The sequence below is a fragment of the Lepus europaeus genome, chromosome 13, assembly GCF_033115175.1.
Source record: "Lepus europaeus isolate LE1 chromosome 13, mLepTim1.pri, whole genome shotgun sequence".
In the NCBI taxonomy this organism is placed as follows: Eukaryota; Metazoa; Chordata; class Mammalia; order Lagomorpha; family Leporidae; genus Lepus; species Lepus europaeus.
Window position 1 is genome coordinate 830992 of NC_084839.1, and position 18218 is coordinate 849209.

General features: G+C 57.9%; 1 protein-coding gene across 4 annotated transcripts in view; it reads right to left on the bottom strand.

Moving 5' to 3' along the window:
- Positions 1 to 18218, bottom strand: part of MYT1L (myelin transcription factor 1 like) — a 153098-nt gene that overhangs the window by 33495 nt on the left and 101385 nt on the right. For all 4 annotated transcript variants that reach the window (XM_062210119.1, XM_062210118.1, XM_062210121.1 and 1 more), the window contains exon 14: positions 3115 to 3177. In XM_062210119.1, coding sequence (XP_062066103.1) covers positions 3115 to 3177 — 63 coding nt within the window. The remainder of the gene's footprint in view (positions 1 to 3114; positions 3178 to 18218) is intronic.

An 18218-nucleotide genomic window follows, 5' to 3' on the forward strand; every position in this document is an offset into this window, starting at 1 on the left:
TGTGGGCTGGGGGCTGTGTAAGGTCAGCCCGGCCAGGTCTGCTGCTGTGGGCAGGGGGCTGTGTAAGGTCAGCTGTGGGCAGGGGGCTGTGGGCCGGGGGCTGTGGGCAAGGGGCTGTGTAAGGTCAACCTGGTCAGGTCTGCTGCTGTGGGCTGGGGGCTGTATAAGGTCAGCCTGGCCAGGGCTGTTGCTGTGGGCAGGGGGCTGTGGGCAGGAGTTGTGGGCTGTGCACCTGCTGACTGCCACTGAGGCCAGGCCACACTCCTCAGCGCCCCTCCCTCCACTGTCCACTGAGCTGCCTGCCTGACCCCTGCACCTCAGATTCCTCAAGAAGCTCTGCCCCCGCCCTGGCAACTGTGAGCAGATGCTGTGCCTTCTCTCTGGGCTCCACGGGAAGGTTGCTGCAGGCCGCTCTGGGCTCCTTTCACGGGGCTCAGGGCAGGTGAGCTTCCTCAGCCTTTCCCCAAAGTCTTGCCGGAAGCGCTGCGTGGAGAGGCTGCAGGCTGCGTATTTGCTGAGCGAGTGCAGGAGGGGCATGGGTGGGAGGACGTGGGTACCCGCTCACCCCAGAGCAAGGGCTGAGGGCGGGATGTGCCTCAGGAGCTCACAGTCAAGGTGTCCGGCACAATGGAGCCCCCTCCCCAAAGGCTTCACCCCTACCACCTGGGTCCCAGGTGCACCTGTGCCCTCTCCTGCCTCAAATGCAGTCCTCCTGCTTCTTCCTTGGTAGGCCCCTCTCCCCTACATCCTGCTGGTCACTTCCCCATCCCCACGGGATCCTCTGGACGTCCCTGTCCCCTCGTGCACCCCTGGATGCACGCGTCAGTCACAGCATGCTGTCTCCATCATCTTTCCCGTGCAGCTCAGCACCTCCTCTCCCCAGTCCTCTGGTCAGAGACAAGGCCTGGCTCTGCTGCCATACCTGTGCCCCAGGACCTAGGTGATGTCCCAGGCCTGGGCTGCAGGCCCCAGGCACGTGGCCCATGCCCTTGAGTCATCCTGAGAGCCCTTTGCCTTTCTCTGCAGAGCTGTCCACCTGCCCCTTGCCCCTCCCTCTGTGGTCTGCACAGAGCTAACCTTGCCTCCTGCTCCTGGGACATGGACAGAACCGTGCTCACTTAACAGTGGGCCTGTTTTTCTTTAGTGGATAATTTACATAGACCTGTTACCTGAATGCAAACTGCCCGTTCCACCTACACTTTGATGCTGGAACGGACAATCCTGCACCACACTCTGCTTTCTGTGTGTGCTACAACCCCTACAGGGCTCCATACAGCACTCGACGTATCTAGGAGTACTGCACATGTACCCTGCATAAGCACTCAGTACGTCTAGTAATACTGCATATGCAGCCTGCACGCAACACTCGGGTTTGACAAGAACACAGTCAAGAGCACTTCCCAATTGTGTTGATCCACCCTGGAAGTATTTACTCCGGGTGTAGAGCATGGCTTACAGTCAGCCTAAATTACTCTGCAATCACAGATCACAGGATATTGATATCTTACATTCTAAGATGTACATGGCAAGAATAAACTGATATCATTATGGCTACGTTTGCATGGTGCTGATCCGTACCCCATAGGAGCAGTAGAAAGCAGACACATGGCCGACTGTGGCAGGGAACATCTGCTTTTGACTGCATGGACTTTGAGGACAGAAATATTTCTAAGATAAAATAAAAGCCAGCACAGGATGTCCTTGCATTTTAATATTTAGTGGGAGGATTTGAAATTGTTCAATCCAGACTAGCAATGATACTCTGGCAGCCCCTGTGGAAGTAACAGCCAGTCCTGTCCTGCACTCAGGCGTGGCGGCTGGCTCTGCACTGCCCTGCAAGGCCTCTTCCGGCCTGCTCTGGGTACGGCCCGGGGACGGAGGCAGTGTCTGGAGACACCCTGGTGTTGGGAACGGTGTGAAGGATGCTGCCAGTAACCTGTGGGCGCAGGACAGTGCACGAGCCCAGGTTGCTTGGCTGGCCTGGAGGAGACGCTCTCCTGTGGCAGAAGCCTCATCCGGACAGTTGCAGGTCTCCCTCCTCTGGGAGGTGCACATGTCCCCGCTTTTCCCAGACAAGCACTGTGCAAACTGAGCCTCCCAGCAGCCCGGGGAACAAGTGACTTGCCATGGAGTAAGGGCAACAGAGTCCCCTTGGGAGTCTGTCTCCAGTCTGCATGGTGCCTGCCAGCCAGGTGAGCACCCCCAACTGCACGGGGCTCTGGTTACTCGCAGCGGGGCCTGCTCTCTGCTCTCTGCTCCCTAGTGGGTGCTGGGGGCTGTTGCTGCTTCTGCCCCCACCCCACCCTTCCCTTTTGTTGTGCTGCTGCTTCCTACTCTGAGATGTGGAGAGCAGAGGGCAGCACAGGTGTGGTTCCCCTTGTAGGGACTTCCCTGTGAGCATGCCTGGTCCGCCTCCAGCAGCAGCCCTCTCAGGTGAGTTTAGCCAGATCCTTGGTCCTTGATGTCCCTGACCCTCTCCCACGCCTCTCCCCACTCCACAACCCTGGCTGTGGAGTGTACCATCGCCACAGCCCGCTGTGTGCACTCTGCTTATCATCTTCAGCAAGTGTTCCAGGCACCTTTTTTTTTTTAATGTACCCAAAGCTTCTTTCAACTCCCTCTGCTCACAGGGCCTGGCGTGAAGCAGACATGCACACAACCTTTGCTGCATGCAGAGTGTGGACATCTGTCCTCTCACATGACTAAGGCTCCAGCCTGTGGCTGAGGCACTGCCCTCTCTCTGGGGACCACGTGGCCCCGCACCTGTGACACAAGCACTTCAGCAGCATCTGGCTCTGCTGCTCCCTGCTTCCACTGACTGCACAGCTCCAGGGTCCAGTGTTCCTGGTTAAGGGATCCGCTCTCAGTGGGGTCAGGATGCTGGCCTCTCACTTGCATAAAATGCTGGAGGGAATTCTCTCCTGGGGTGACTGCAGCCATCTTTCTCAGCGCCACCTGAACCACAAGCAAGGTACCACGAGGGGAGCCATGGCACTGGCGAGGACATTTCCTTCCAAGGGAGGCCCCAGGCCAATGCTGCTTTGCAGCCATGGCAGTCTCCGCCCTGCCTTGTCCAGGGGAGCCAGCCTGGGACCCTCCCTGTGCTCTGCCTACCTCCGGTGAGAAGCGTAGTTGCCGGTGATGTGTCCAGAACCGTCACAGCCAGGGGTGGGGCACCTATGATGACAAACACAAGTCGGGGAATTTACTTGAAAGAAACAAAATCCCCAAACAATGACTATCTTATTTATCAAGAAAGCAGAACCTCTGTTGCTTCCCCTGCTTTGTGGAGGAGGCTAAAGTGAGCTGGAAGCTCCCCAGGCCACTGACCCGTGCCTTCGGCCACCTCTGCCCTCCCTGGCACAGGGATGTTCTCCAAGAGGGTCGTGGGCTTGGTGACCGCTGTGGATTCAACAGTGGGACACAGACATCCCAGGCACTAGGCTGCCCTCTCTTTAATGCTCATAGTAAGTCCAGCAGGACCCAGGGGGGCAAGCACTGTTCACACCAATGCACACACGAAGCCAGGCTGCCGTGTGAGGAGACGCACACGTGGGCTCAGCTACAGCCAGCACCTGTGCTGCGGCACCAGCCTCTGAGGCTAGCCTGGCTGGCCCTAGCCTGTACCCACACCTGTCAGACTGACGTCATGGACCCAGGCAGGCTTGCTTGCACTGACTTGGCTACGACACAAGGGTGGCCTGCCAGTGGTGACACCCAGAACAATCCACGGCCACCTCCACTGCTCACGCCCACAGTGCTACGCGTGGCACTGCCATCACTCTGAGAGGACAGAGTGCTTTGGAGGAGCCCTGTGGTGATGGCCTCCATGCAGCGTCTCACACACAACATCTTGATAACAACCAGGCCACCAAACACCTGCTCTCCCAGCTCTCTCAGCTGCATCTGTTCCCATCACGGATGCAAACATTCACGACAGGAGTGAAGAATCCTCTTTCCACTAAACTTGTAGATAACAAGGGCAGAAGATAACAAGGATAAAATGACTGAGCATCTTTCCCTCAAGGGGCAAGACAGGGTCCTGCTCTGTGCTACGGCCTTGGTCAGGGAGTGCTGGGCCCTGCTGGGTGCTGCAGCCCTGGCCAGACAGTACGGATTCCTGCTGGGTGCTGCACCCCAGGTCAGGGAGTGCTAGGCCCTGTTGGGTGCTGCAGCCCTGGTCAGGGAGTGCTGGGTCCTGCTCTGTGCTACGGCCCTGGTCAGGGAGTGCTGGGCCCTGCTGGGTGCTACGGCCCTGGTCAGGGAGTGCTGGGCCCTGCTGGGTGCTACGGCCCTGGTCAGGGAGTGCTGGGTCCTGCTCTGTGCTACGGCCCTGGTCAGGGAGTGCTGGGTCCTGCTCTGTGCTACGGCCCTGGTCAGGGAGTGCTGGGTCCTGCTCTGTGCTACGGCCCTGGTCAGGGAGTGCTGGGCCCTGCTGGGTGCTGCAGCCCTGGTCAGGGAGTGCTGGGTCCTGCTCTGTGCTACGGCCCTGGTCAGGGAGTGCTGGGCCCTGCTGGGTGCTGCAGCCCTGGTCAGGGAGTGCTGGGTCCTGCTGGGTCCTGCAGCCCTGGTCAGGGAGTGCTGGGTCCTGCTCTGTGCTACGGCCCTGGTGAGGGAGTGCTGGGCCCTGCTGGGTGCTGCAGCCCTGGTCAGGGAGTGCTGGGCCCTGCTGGGTGCTGCAGCCCTGGTCAGGGAGTGCCTGAATTTTCAAGGACAGAAATCAACAATTTTAAATGCTTAGTAAATGCATCTGCCTCCTACAGATTTCAATTTGCTTTGCACTCAGATTGCACTCAGGATGCTGGGAGCTGAGACCAGGCCACAAACACTTGCTTACAGATGGGCGTTCTCGGGATCAGATGGAAGGGGAGTACAAGTGCGTGAACTGGTTTGGTTTCGAGCATCTGGATGTCATATTCTGATACTTGGATGTGTAAACAATTTTCAGTATTAAGGAATTTTCTAGTTTTCCCTTAGTCCCAAGAAAGGGGAAACAATTCCACATCGTAGGGTACAGAAGCAGACGTTGTCTTTCTGCTGTTGAAGGGCAGTGTGAAGCGCAGTCTGCAGAGTGCGTGGGCGGCTGAGGGGATGGAGTGCAGTCCTTGGTCCCACGGTTGAGCAGAGCCAAGCTGTGCTCCCAGGGCTACCACCGCAAATCTGCCCGTGACCTGACTCTTAAAGTCACAGCGGCTTCTCTGCCTTTGAGGTTGACCGCAGGACAGGTCAGCCAGCTGCCAAGCCAGTGTTTTCAAGCATTAACACAATGGCCTGACCAGCTAGCCTGTCATGCGGTCACGTGGACCCTGCCCTGGGACTCCCCTAGAGGAGAATCTTTGAAAGCACAAAAGGCGTCCTGTGAGAGGCTGATCTCCCTGCAAGATGGGTTTTGAAAATACAATCACTGCTCCCACCTGCCAGTCGCATACACTTGGCCTTACTTTTCATTGAGGAAAACAATAGGTTCTTAAGTTCTTTCTAGTTTCACTATGTGGTGTAGGCTCGTTTAAGATGCATCCACTCTACTGTACGTAAACATTGTGCGTCTTTTTTGTGGTAGGGAAGGAAATTAGTATATTCTGCTCAAATATAAAGTGGAACATTATAACCAAAAGAACAGAATGAAGATCAGACTTTAGTACCCATAACATAGTTTGGCAGCAGGCTTTCAGTGTTTAGTTTTCATGCACGTGTAATCCATTATCTGATAAGAAAGCAGGTGTTCCAGTGGCCCTTTCTGCCATGAAAACTAAGAAAATTCTGATTTCATTCATTTTCACTGTTTTGGGAAAGGAAAAAAGAATCATGGGAGCAAGGCCTTTCCTCTACGAAAGGTTGGCTTTGTTCTTCTTTTCGGGGTTTCCAGAGGGCCAGGCAGCCCCTACTTCTGACATCTTCTGCCCTGAGGACGTGGCGGGCTCAAGTCACTGAGGCTACTGAGACCCTGCTCGGAGGGAGGCGGGAACAAGATCAGCCTGGGAAGGGCCTGGCTCAAGCAGTCCAGCGCACGGTCAGTGTTCTTGTTTCTCACTGGCAGGCCTGGGACACAGGGAGCTCAGAAGAGGAACTGTGGCCCACAGGGCCAGCTGCTGTCTGCGGAAGGCAGCTCAGGGAGGTGTCAGTACTTCTTGCTTCCCGCTGCTCTGCACATTCGATTTTGCGACTGTTCAAGGCTTTTAGGTTTTTAAAAAAACTCTTAGATTTGCATACAAATCTCGTGGCTTTAAGAAATCTCAACATTCCAAAAATAGAATTTTGGAAGCCAGTGAACAAGGCAGTGCTAGCTCGTCTCACAAAGGCCCTCTGTTCCTCAGACAGTGCCGGCCCCAGGACGCCTGGTCCTGGGAGTGGTGTGAAACTGACTTAGAGACAGACTTGCATCTGCCCCTCTCAGAGGACTGCTTTTCTGTGAAGGGACGCCTGGGTGGAGGAATCAGAGGCAGCATGGCCTAGGCAGCTGGGACTCCCGGCAGCAGAAAGTGGCTGGTTTCCATGGAAACGACCCCTCCATGCCCTCAGGGCAGGCTGGGCTTCCCGGCACTGCACTCAGTTGCTGCAGGGCAGCCTGAGGCTGAAGGAGGCCCAGGAACAGGAGCATCAGGGCTTGGCTGGTTCCTATGGTTACAGATGTGAAGGGCATGAAATAAAACACTTGGCTTTATTTTTTTTTTTTCTTTTCTACTCCAAAGGTATTATTAGTAAAGTGAATTATTAGTAAAAACCCTTTGAAAAAGGAAGCTACAAATAATCTCAAAATCAATGCCTGCGACCTAAAAGACACATTCACGTAAAATAGTCTTGTGTTATCTGGGCTCGTGTCTGCCTTAAGACTGAGCAATATTAAGAGAGCACAATTTTTGGATATATTATATCTGGCTGGCAAAATTGTCTTGCATACTTAGAACGACAACGGAAAATGATAATAAAAGGTGGTTGAGGCTCTGCCTTGGATGGCCACATCCCACGTTAGAGTGCGTGGGTGAGTCCTGGCTCCTGCTCTGATCCGGCTTCATGCCGGTGCACACCCTGAGAGGCAGAGGTGATGGCTCAAGTACGTGGGTTCCTGCCACCCACATGGAAGACCTGGATTGAGTTCCTGGCTCCTGGCTTCAGCCTGGCCCTGCCCTGGCTATTGTGGGCATTTGGGAAGTGAAGACTTTGATATAAAAATAAATGAATACATTTAAAAAACGTTGTGAATGGTGCTTTATGTTAGGGGTAACATGCGGAATTCGGGTAAATCCTAAATGGGTAAAATTAGAGCACTCAGGAACTTGTGGCCTTTGGGATTCATGGCAGAAGCCCTTGTCCTGTAGGAACTACTAAGTTTCTGTTGCTTGGGGTCTAACAGGTGCAGAGAGCTCCCCAGAACTCTTGCTGGCCTGACCTTCTCTTTATTATTTTCCACCAAAGGATCACTCCCTCTGGATCTGCACAAGAACCGCCTGTGCACCCCTCCAAGGAAGTCAGAGTATGTGTCCCCTAACACCAGAAGATAATTTGTGTGTTAAAATACGTGATCATAGAAAGCACAAAGATGCGGCCCAGCCAGCTGGCCTCTCTAGTTCTCCTGCTTGTTCCTTAGCATAGATCCCAGCCCCAGGACTGTCTTCTCCCATTGGGAAAACCGTGGCCCTCAAACAGGGTAGCAGAGGTAGAAACAGTTCTGTCTGCCGACTGAAGTTGTGTTACTGCTCAATCAGATGCAAGGACGTCTCTATTCTATCTTCCCGTCCTCTCTCTTTGGGGAAAGAAACATAATAATGATTAAATAAATACTTAAATTTACATTACGAGAGAAAGACATTTCCATTATGACAGGTTCTTTACCACAGGAATGCCCTCTGGTCGGTGAACATGGGTGTAAGTTACATCTCAGGGCTCATCAAAGGCTGGCAGCAGGGCCCCACCAGGTGTCCACCCTGGAGCAATGTGGGCCAGGGACCCCTCGGGCAGGAGCCCAAGGCCGACCCAGCATCACTGACCTTGGTCCCTCCGCTGCTCCTGTGGGACTCTGGGCGGACTCAATACCCCAGTTCACTCAGGCCCTCTCTCTCCCTCCACCAGCGCCTAAGCTCGCAGGCGTCCCTGAGCTCAGCGTGCAGCCTGGCTGACCCAGCAGCCTGCTACGGAACCAGCCTGCAGGGAAGCAATGAAGGCAGCATGCTTTCTCTTTGGCTGGATCACTCATACTCTGGGTCACACAAATAGAGGCGAGGCTGTCAGCACGCGAGAACGTCTGCAGGCCTGGCCTCCTAAGGCTGACTTGCAAACACGAAGCCACAGCCCAACGTCAGCCTGAAATACTGTGAGTGCTGTAAAGAGTTCCAGGGACATTCCCTCTTACAGAAAGGGTCTTTTTTAATCCTTTTATTTCATGGCAGCTCTGCCAAGAGGACTTATTTAGCAAAACAGAAAATATGAAAAAATATAACTTTAATGCCTTTAATTATAAAAGAAATCATTAAAATATGAAGTCAGGCATCATCTATTCCAGCAACACACATTGGTAACATCTTTTCCTTTGAGTAGTGTTTAGAGCCCTTGCTTATTTTCCTGTTGGACTGTGGTCTTTCTACTTTTTATTTATTAAACTCTTCATATAGTGCCTTTAACTATAATGCAGATTAAATGTGTTATCTCAAAAATATTTTAAAAATTGCACATTGAAATGATTGCGGCTACATATCAGCCTCTATCTAACTGATGTAAAAATTTCACTTAAAAACGGTTTTTTCTTGTCTAAATAGATTTAGTTCTAAAAACATATTTATTTTAATTGTTTTTTGCTGTGTAAATGGCAAACAATAAAGACATGCAGAGAAGTACAAAATTAAGACATTTTAAGGTAGAAAAGTGAGAAATTTTCATCCTTAAGCTACATCTCTGTGATTTGCTCCCCAAACCTAAAGAAATCAGCTGTTCAGAACCAAAGCACACCCCTTCTGGTCAAATCTCCAAGGAAGACAAAATCCTACAAGTGACTTTCCAATTTGTGAGATAGTCAAGTTTCCTTTTGAGGTTCGACATCATGTTTGCTTGTCTGGAGCCTGGGTCGCACGGTGGGATGGGGTCTCTCTCTCAGGGTCTCCTTGGTGGAGCTCCTGCCCTCCCTGGAATCTCAGCCCTTTCTGCCTGTCACTCTCACCCTCCTCATCCTCTCTCTCCCAAGCCACACATCAGAAATGGAGGTGAGGGGTTTTCTTGCCCTCCCAGCCTGCCCAGGGCTGCTCTCCTGAGGACCCCCGTCCTGTGTGGCTGCTCAGGGTTTGGGTGAGCACTGTGACCAGGAGGTGTTCAGGACACTCCAAGGTCAGCAAGGCCTGCACACATCTGAGTACAGACAAGGTGGTCTGTCCTGGGAGCCTGCTTGCTGGGGCCTGTGATGTGGGAGCACCAAACACCCTTTTCTTTTGGTTCCCAACACTTTTCATCTCTCTAAAAAACAAAATCAAAAGGGTAGAAAATAATTTTTTAAAGCAGACATAAATGATTTTTTTAAAAGGACTCTCAGATCATGTGCTAGAACAGACTAATTCAGGCTGCTACAAACGTACTGGTACCACACACAGGCGACACTCAAGTTCCGGCTGCAGAGACTCTGGGCCAAGAGCAGCCAAGGAGGTGCCAGGAGGTGAACCGGGGAGCTACCTGGTGGGGGCTGAGCCTGCTGGTCCCTGATGCATGTCAGTTACATGAACCACTCCTCGCACCACCCTCTGTGAAGTGCCCTTGGGGACTGCGCTTTCTGGACACCCGTGGATCACCAGGGATGCTCACTGGTGGTTCAGGTGTGACTCAGAGGCTCATGTCTGCCTTTAGCTTGGGAAGAGGCTCTGGCAAGCCCTGAGCAAACCTTCTCTCCCCCTCCCCAACTCTGGCCCCATCGTGCCCCTGAGGGTGCAACTGCACTGGCTTCAGGTGCTCCACTGATGACAGGTCTGGTCCAGCTCTGGGCTTTGTGTCTGTGGACACCGGGGCTGCAGCTTGGTTTCTCAAGGGGTGCCCGGGGCTGCCGCAGCAGCCTCACTGCCATGCTGCATGCAGGTATGCAGTGTGCGAGTTGTCATGCAGCCTACAACCCTTCCCTCGTTAGTCATCCGTGCGGACCATGCTGCCCTCGGCGGACACCTGGCTGGGACCCCCGGGCCGGCACTGAACTGCTGTGTGGCTGAGAGCTTCCAGGCACACCCAGCAGCGGTCCCTGTCCAGTGCACTGGGCAGAACGTACCTAGCACATCCTGACGTCCCATTCACTTAACGGGGTGTCCTTGGGAAACTGCTGCCGGAGCACATGCACGTCCAGCAGCAGGGGAGCAGCTAAACAAGAGGCGGGGGCAGCTGCAGTCAGAATTGGAATTGGACTCGGAGGACCCATGCAAAAGAAAGATACAACAGGTGACTAGTGCAGCTGACCCAAGGCAACCGACACCCCCACTCCTGACCTCTCGCCCTCACCAGGGACTCAGGCGCATCCAACCACGACGTCCACAGTGCAGCGGGCATGCAGAGGGGCCTTGTTCGGGGCTGGGGGCGGGGCGGGGCCCAGAGAGCGGTACTCACCTGCAGCTGCTCTAGGGCAGTTAGTGCACTGGTAGTCACAAAACCCATGTTTTAAAGACATTTGTGTCACGGGGCATTCCTTCTGGCCATGGGCGCACAAGGCTGAGACATGGGACACTGAGACCTATCTTATCTTAACCCGGCCATAGATGGTTCAGAGATGGCTCCCCAAAATGTCCTGGCTGTCCCCTAGCAGCTATTCTCAGGGTCAGGACTCAGACCCTGGCTTCTCAGTTTACTAAGATGGGCAGGGAATGGGGAAGGCATTCCTTGTCAGGGCTGTGTCTTGCCACAGTCAGTTTCTCAGCTCATGCACCACTGGGTCCCTGTCCTGAGACAGGGACCGGTCAACTGCTGCCACCAGAACCACCACTCTCATGGCCACTGCCCTGCTGCCACAGCCATGCACAGGAGCCGCTTGCAGCCTCAGGGCGCATGGGAAGTGTTGCAGGCAGCAGCAGCAGGCAGCGCAGCTCTGGCACTGAGGCCGGAGCACTGGGAAGGCCTGCTGTGGACTGTAGATCCAACGTGAACAATGGCCGGCCTGGTCAGTGACTTCTCAGTGCACGGCCAAGGGAGGCAAGGCACGTGCAGGCGCCGCTCTGGAGGCCTCCAGATGCCAGCGCACCTCGGAGGACTCTGGGACGAGGAAGGGCAGGCTCCCGGTACGCCGGACCTGTGGCCACGCACGGATTTCTGCCTGATCTATGTCCCTGCCTGTGTTGTCCTGTCAGCGCTGGACGCTGCTCCGCGTCGCCGCCCTGTGGTCCTGTCAGAGCTGCACGCTGCCCCGCGTCCCCGCCCTGTGGTCCTGTCAGAGCTGGACGCTGCCCCGCGTCCCCGCCCTGTGGTCCTGTCAGAGCTGCACGCTGCCCCGCGTCCCCGCCCTGTGGTCCTGTCAGAGCTGCACGCTGCCCCGCGTCCCCGCCCTGTGGTCCTGTCAGAGGTGGACACTGCCCCGCGTCCCCGCCCAGTGGTCCTGTCAGAGCTGCACGCTGCCCCGCGTCCCCGCCCTGTGGTCCTGTCAGAGCTGCACGCTGCCCCGCGTCCCCGCCCTGTGGTCCTGTCAGAGCTGCACGCTGCCCTGCGTCCCCGCCCTGTGGTCCTGTCAGAGGTGGACGCTGCCCCGCGTCCCCGCCCTGTGGTCCTGTCAGAGCCTGAGCACTGCCCCGCGTCCCCGCCCTGTGGTCCTGTCAGAGCTGCACGCTGCCCCGCGTCCCCGCCCTGTGGTCCTGTCAGAGCTGGACGCTGCCCCGCGTCCCCGCCCTGTGGTCCTGTCAGAGGTGGACACTGCCCCGCGTCCCCGCCCTGTGGTCCTGTCAGAGCTGCACGCTGCCCTGCGTCCCCCGCCCTGTGGTCCTGTCAGAGGTGGACGCTGCCCCGCGTCCCCGCCCTGTGGTCCTGTCAGAGCCTGAGCACTGCCCCGCGTCCCCGCCCTGTGGTCCTGTCAGAGCTGCACGCTGCCCCGCGTCCCCGCCCTGTGGTCCTGTCAGAGCTGGACGCTGCCCCGCGTCCCCGCCCTGTGGTCCTGTCAGAGGTGGACACTGCCCCGCGTCCCCGCCCTGTGGTCCTGTCAGAGCTGCACGCTGCCCCGCGTCCCGGCCCTGTGGTCCTGTCAGAGCTGCACGCTGCCCCGCGTCCCCGCCCTGTGGTCCTGTCAGAGCCTGAGCACTGCCCCGCGTCCCCACCCTGTGGTCCTGTCAGAGCTGGACACTGCCCCGCGTCCCCGCCCTGTGGTCCTGTCAGAGGTGGACACTGCCCCGCGTCCCCGCCCTGTGGTCCTGTCAGAGGTGGACACTGCCCCGCATCCCCGCCCTGTGGTCTTGTCAGAGCTGCACGCTGCCCCGCGTCCCCGCCCTGTGGTCTTGTCAGAGCCTGAGCGCTGCCCTGCGTCCCCACCCTGTGGTCCTGTCAGAGCTGGACACTGCCCCGCGTCCCCGCCCTGTGGTCCTGTCAGAGCTGGACACTGCCCCGCGTCCCCGCCCTGTGGTCCTGTCAGAGCTGCACGCTGCCCCGCGTCCCCGCCCTGTGGTCTTGTCAGAGGTGGACGCTGCCCCGCGTCCCCGCCCTGTGGTCCTGTCAGAGCTGGACACTGCCCCGCGTCCCTGCCCTGTGGTCCTGTCAGAGCTGCACGCTGCCCCGCGTCCCCGCCCTGTGGTCTTGTCAGAGGTGGACGCTGCCCCGCGTCCCCGCCCTGTGGTGCTGTCAGAGCTGGACACTGCCCCGCGTCCCTGCCCTGTGGTCCTGTCAGAGCTGGACGCTGCCCCGCGTCCCCGCCCTGTGGTCCTGTCAGAGGTGGACACTGCCCCGCATCCCCACCCTGTGGTCTTGTCAGAGGTGGACGCTGCCCCGCGTCCCCGCCCTGTGGTCCTGTCAGAGGTGGACACTGCCCCGCATCCCCACCCTGTGGTCTTGTCAGAGGTGGACGCTGCCCCGCGTCCCCGCCCTGTGGTCCTGTCAGAGGTGGACACTGCCCCGCATCCCCACCCTGTGGTCCTGTCAGAGCCTGAGCACTGCCCCGCGTCCCCGCCCTGTGGTCTTGTCAGAGGTGGACACTGCCCCGCGTCCCCCACCCTGTGGTCTTGTCAGAGGTGGACGCTGCCCCGCGTCCCCGCCCTGTGGTCCTGTCAGAGGTGGACGCTGCCCCGCGTCCCCGCCCTGTGGTCCTGTCAGAGGTGGACACTGCCCCGCATCCCCGCCCTGTGGTCCTGTCAGAGCCTGAGCACTGCCCCGCGTCCCCGCCCTGTGGTCCTGTCAGAGCTGGACACTGCCCCGCGTCCCCACCCTGTGGTCTTGTCAGAGGTGGACGCTGCCCCGCGTCCCCGCCCTGTGGTCCTGTCAGAGGTGGACACTGCCCCGCATCCCCGCCCTGTGGTCCTGTCTGAGCCTGAGCACTGCCCCGCATCCCCGCCCTGTGGTCCTGTCAGAGCTGCACGCTGCCCCGCGTCCCCGCCCTGTGGTCCTGTCAGAGCTGCACGCTGCCCCGCGTCCCCGCCCTGTGGTCCTGTCAGAGCCTGAGCACTGCCCCGCGTCCCCGCCCTGTGGTCCTGTCAGAGCTGGACGCTGCCCCGCGTCCCCGCCCTGTGGTCCTGTCAGAGGTGGACGCTGCCCCGCGTCCCCGCCCTGTGGTCCTGTCAGAGGTGCACGCTGCCCCGCGTCCCCGCCCTGTGGTCCTGTCAGAGCTGCACGCTGCCCCGCGTCCCCGCCCTGTGGTCCTGTCAGAGGTGGACACTGCCCCGCATCCCCACCCTGTGGTCTTGTCAGAGGTGGACGCTGCCCCGCGTCCCCGCCCTGTGGTCCTGTCAGAGGTGGACACTGCCCCGCATCCCCACCCTGTGGTCTTGTCAGAGGTGGACGCTGCCCCGCGTCCCCGCCCTGTGGTCCTGTCAGAGGTGGACACTGCCCCGCATCCCCACCCTGTGGTCCTGTCAGAGCCTGAGCACTGCCCCGCGTCCCCGCCCTGTGGTCTTGTCAGAGGTGGACACTGCCCCGCGTCCCCACCCTGTGGTCTTGTCAGAGGTGGACGCTGCCCCGCGTCCCCGCCCTGTGGTCCTGTCAGAGGTGGACGCTGCCCCGCGTCCCCGCCCTGTGGTCCTGTCAGAGGTGGACACTGCCCCGCATCCCCGCCCTGTGGTCCTGTCAGAGCCTGAGCACTGCCCCGCGTCCCCGCCCTGTGGTCCTGTCAGAGGTGGACACTGCCCCGCATCCCCGCCCTGTGGTCCTGTCTGAGCCTGAGCACTGCCCCGCATCCCCGCCCTGTGGTCCTGTCAGAGCTGCACGCTGCCCCGCGTCCCCGCCCTGTGGTCCTGTCAGAGGTGGACGCTGCCCCGCGTCCCCGCCCTGTGGTCCTGTCAGAGCTGCACGCTGCCCCGCGTCCCCGCCCTGTGGTCCTGTCAGAGGTGCACGCTGCCCCGCGTCCCCGCCCTGTGGTCCTGTCAGAGCTGCACGCTGCCCCGCGTCCCCGCCCTATGGTCCTGTCAGAGTCTGAGCACTGCCCCGCGTCCCCGCCCTGTGGTCCTGTCAGAGCTGGACGCTGCCCCGCGTCCCCGCTCTGTGGTCCTGTCAGAGGTGGACGCTGCCCCGCGTCCCCGCCCTGTGGTCCTGTCAGAGCCTGAGCACTGCCCCGCGTCCCCGCCCTGTGGTCCTGTCAGCGCTGCACGCTGCCCCGCGTCCCCGCCCTGTGGTCCTGTCAGAGGTGGACACTGCCCCGCGTCCCCGCCCTGTGGTCCTGTCAGAGCTGGACACTGCCCCGCATCCCCGCCCTGTGGTCCTGTCAGAGCTGCACGCTGCCCCGCGTCCCCGCCCTGTGGTCCTGTCAGCGCTGGACGCTGCCCCGCGTCCCTGTGTCCGTGGTGCTGCAGCCTCTTCTCAGGAGAAATGGAGAGTCCGGCTCCCCCTTCCTCGGTCTTCAGGAACCCCACCTCCTACACAGCCAGATCCCCTGTCTCCTTCCTCACATCGGCCTCACCTCGCTCTTCTCTTTGTACTTCTGGTTTAATTCTTCTCAATTTGCTTTCTCCTCTTTAACCTTCTGACAAAAGCAAGCAAAGCCTTTGTGCCATGGGCGCTGCCTTTCCCCCTAGTTTAACATCTTGTATGTTGGGGGAAATTTCCAGCTAGAAGCAGGCGAATGAACACGCTCAGGGAAGAGATCTAAGTGGGTTACATATTTCAGTTACGGGCACAAAAAGTGGTCAAGCTGAGACGATAGGGAAAGTGCTTTCCTTTGGCGCTTCCCACATGGCTCGACTGCTCGTCAGTTTTCTCTTATCAGCAATTCCTCCTCCCTGAACCCCTGAGCCTGCACGGCCCACTCCTCATTTCAAGGGCAGGTTCCTTTGTTTATAAAATCACAAGGCTTCCTTTGTTCCTCTGTTTGCACTTTTTATAGGTTGATTTGGATTTTCCAGGTGTTATGAAGTTGAAGATAGTGAAGGAGATCTAGGAAAGTGAAATGAAATTTACCAAGATTCACGTATCACAGAAATGGCTATGCGCAGTTTCCAGAAAGCAAACCGTCCACTGATCCTCGCTCCCCTCTGCCTGCCACAATGGCACACAAGACAGCAGAGAACAGAGGCAGAAGTCGAAGGCCGGAGAGCCGAGAGCAGAGCACAGAGGTCAGAACGCCTACAATGGAAGCTTTCAGAGGTGTTAAGACAACAATTTGATCTGGAACCAAGTAGGAGAGTTCCACCAAGGAAGAGCCCAGAACCACCCAGAGCTTGGAGGAAGGTGACCTTAGGAAGGGATAAATGGACGTGGAAGGTATGGCAGGTGGGAGGGAATGAAGAGGGCATAAGGGGAGGGAGTGGCCTTGAGAGGAAGCTGGCACAAACTCCCCACGGACAGAGCGGGTTCTGCGGACAATGCAGGAGACGGTGGTGGGTGTGGGAAGGAAGTCCCAGGAAGTCCAGACGGAGGTGGCCCCACAGGGCTCTGGGCTTGTGGAGAGAACACAGTGATGGTTTCCCAGCTCTGGGCCAGGTGTTGCAGCCCAAGTGACCACCTGGAGAACCAGGTAAACAGTGCTGTGAGCACCGTCCCCTGGCTGCTGCCTGGAGCAGAGGATGACAGCCATTGAGGACAGCTGCCATGGAGGGCTGCCTCTGTCTCGTCTGACACCTGCCTGGCGAGCAGGGCAGGAGAAGCACACAGGGAGAGCGAGCCCGGAGGCGCGGTGGGGAACCAACGCACAAGGACGACCGCACTCGGCTGGCCCAGGGTTCTGATCTCCACGGTGCGGACACAGTTAGGAGCAGACTGTGAGCTCCAGCACTGCCAATGGCTTCCGGCCTCGAGCATGGTCCGTGCTGAGGCCTGCCTTTGGGTGCACTCCAGGTACACACAAGCCTGCCAGAGGAAGGCGTGGAGCCCGAACAGGAAGGAAAACATACCTGAGGATGCTTAGCTCAGAGAGAAGAAAACTCTTCCCTACAACATCCAAAGGCAAATTTTCTGAGTCTGGAAATCTTGTTCCAAATGTTCCTAGGAGCCTGGGGATCCACTCTTTGGAAGCGCTTTCTGGCTGTACGGCTGAGTGGAGGCAGAGGGGGCCGTCCTCGGAAGCTGTGAGTACTCTGTCCCAGGAGTGGCAGGGAGCATCTGGGAGCTACCAGGAAGCATGGGGACCCCGGGGGCGTTTGCAGTGGTGCCTGCTCACAACCTAATGGCCTTCAGGGCTGAGAGGTACCAGGTTTCTTCTGAGAGAACTCCAGGCTCGCCCCGGATGCAGGGCTTCCTCAGAGCAAGGACTGAGCCCAGCCCCAGCAAGACGAAGCCTCCAGGGTTTCTGGAAGGCCCTACTCAGGGCCACTGTGACATGCGGGACCCCCCACGCCGGACACCGTGAGACTCATCTCACCCACACACTGATGGGTCCTGAGACAACCTCAACGAGAAGCACAGCAGCCCTGCCTGTCCTGCCTGGGCCTCAGCGCCTTTCCCTCTGGACTCTCGCTTCAGTGAGGATCCCCCTCCAAGGAAGCTTTCCAGGCCCCCTCAGGGGACATCTTTTCTCTCCCTGTTGGCTCTATCCTGCTCTGACCCCTGGCTTGGCCCTGATGTGTGGCACTGGTATCTTTGTTTCCTGGACTCCTCTAGTTGTAGCTTCTGCTGCAGGGCTGCACTGTGCCTGCCAGCACTACTCCTCACGCCACACTGAGGCTGTCTCCTGGAAGGGATGGAGGCAGCAGGTCTGAGGCTGCTCCTCCTAACTTGGACTGCAGCAGCCATTTCAGGAGCAGCCAGAGCCTCTTCTGTTTTGAGATCAGCAAGCTGCATGCTGAGGCTCACAGCATGGGTGGACTGATGATGGCTCAGTACATGGTGGGGAGCATGCGTGGACTGATGATGGCTCAGTACATGGTGGGGAGCATGGGTGGACTGATGGTGGCTCAGTACATGGTGGGGAGCATGGGTGGACTGATGATGGCTCAGTACATGGTGGGGAGCATGCGTGGACTGATGATGGCTCAGTACATGGTGGGGAGCATGGGTGGACTGATGATGGCTCAGTACATGGTGGAGAGTAGGGTGGGCTGATGGCTCAGTACATGGTGGAGAGTAGGGTGGGCTAATGTCTCAGTACATGTTGTAAAGTATGAGTGGACTGATGGCTCAGTACATGGTGGAGAGCATGGGTAGAATGATGATGGCTCAGTACACTGGATATTTTGAGTGGGCTGATGACTCAAACATACATGAGAATAAGAGTGGGCTCATGGCTCGGGACACAACCTGGCCCAAATAGTGGAGAGAGTGGTTCAGTACATGTCCTGTGTGTCCCAAGTGTCCCTCCTAGCTGTCAGCTGGATTTGTTTGTGTGGGGTGTTATAGGTCCTAGTTAGCTGAGCTTCCTCTCCAGCCCCAATCAGCGGCTACATTTTTCTGCCCATGGATCCTGCCAGAGGTGCTATCTGAGGGCTCTAGGGTGCTGTCCTTGGCCAGTCTTGTCCAGCTGCAGGAGTGAGTAGGGGAGGCCTGGTCTATGTGGTGTCACCTCTCCCAGCAAAGCTGAAGCTTTCTATTGAGGCCCGGCTCCCTGGGTGTCTGTGTGTAGAGCTGGGCCTGGGCTCAGTCCCTGCTCTGAGGAAGGAGCAGGACAAGGTGGACTCTGCCCCAGGGTGGGACACGACTGGTTGGGCTGCACTGCT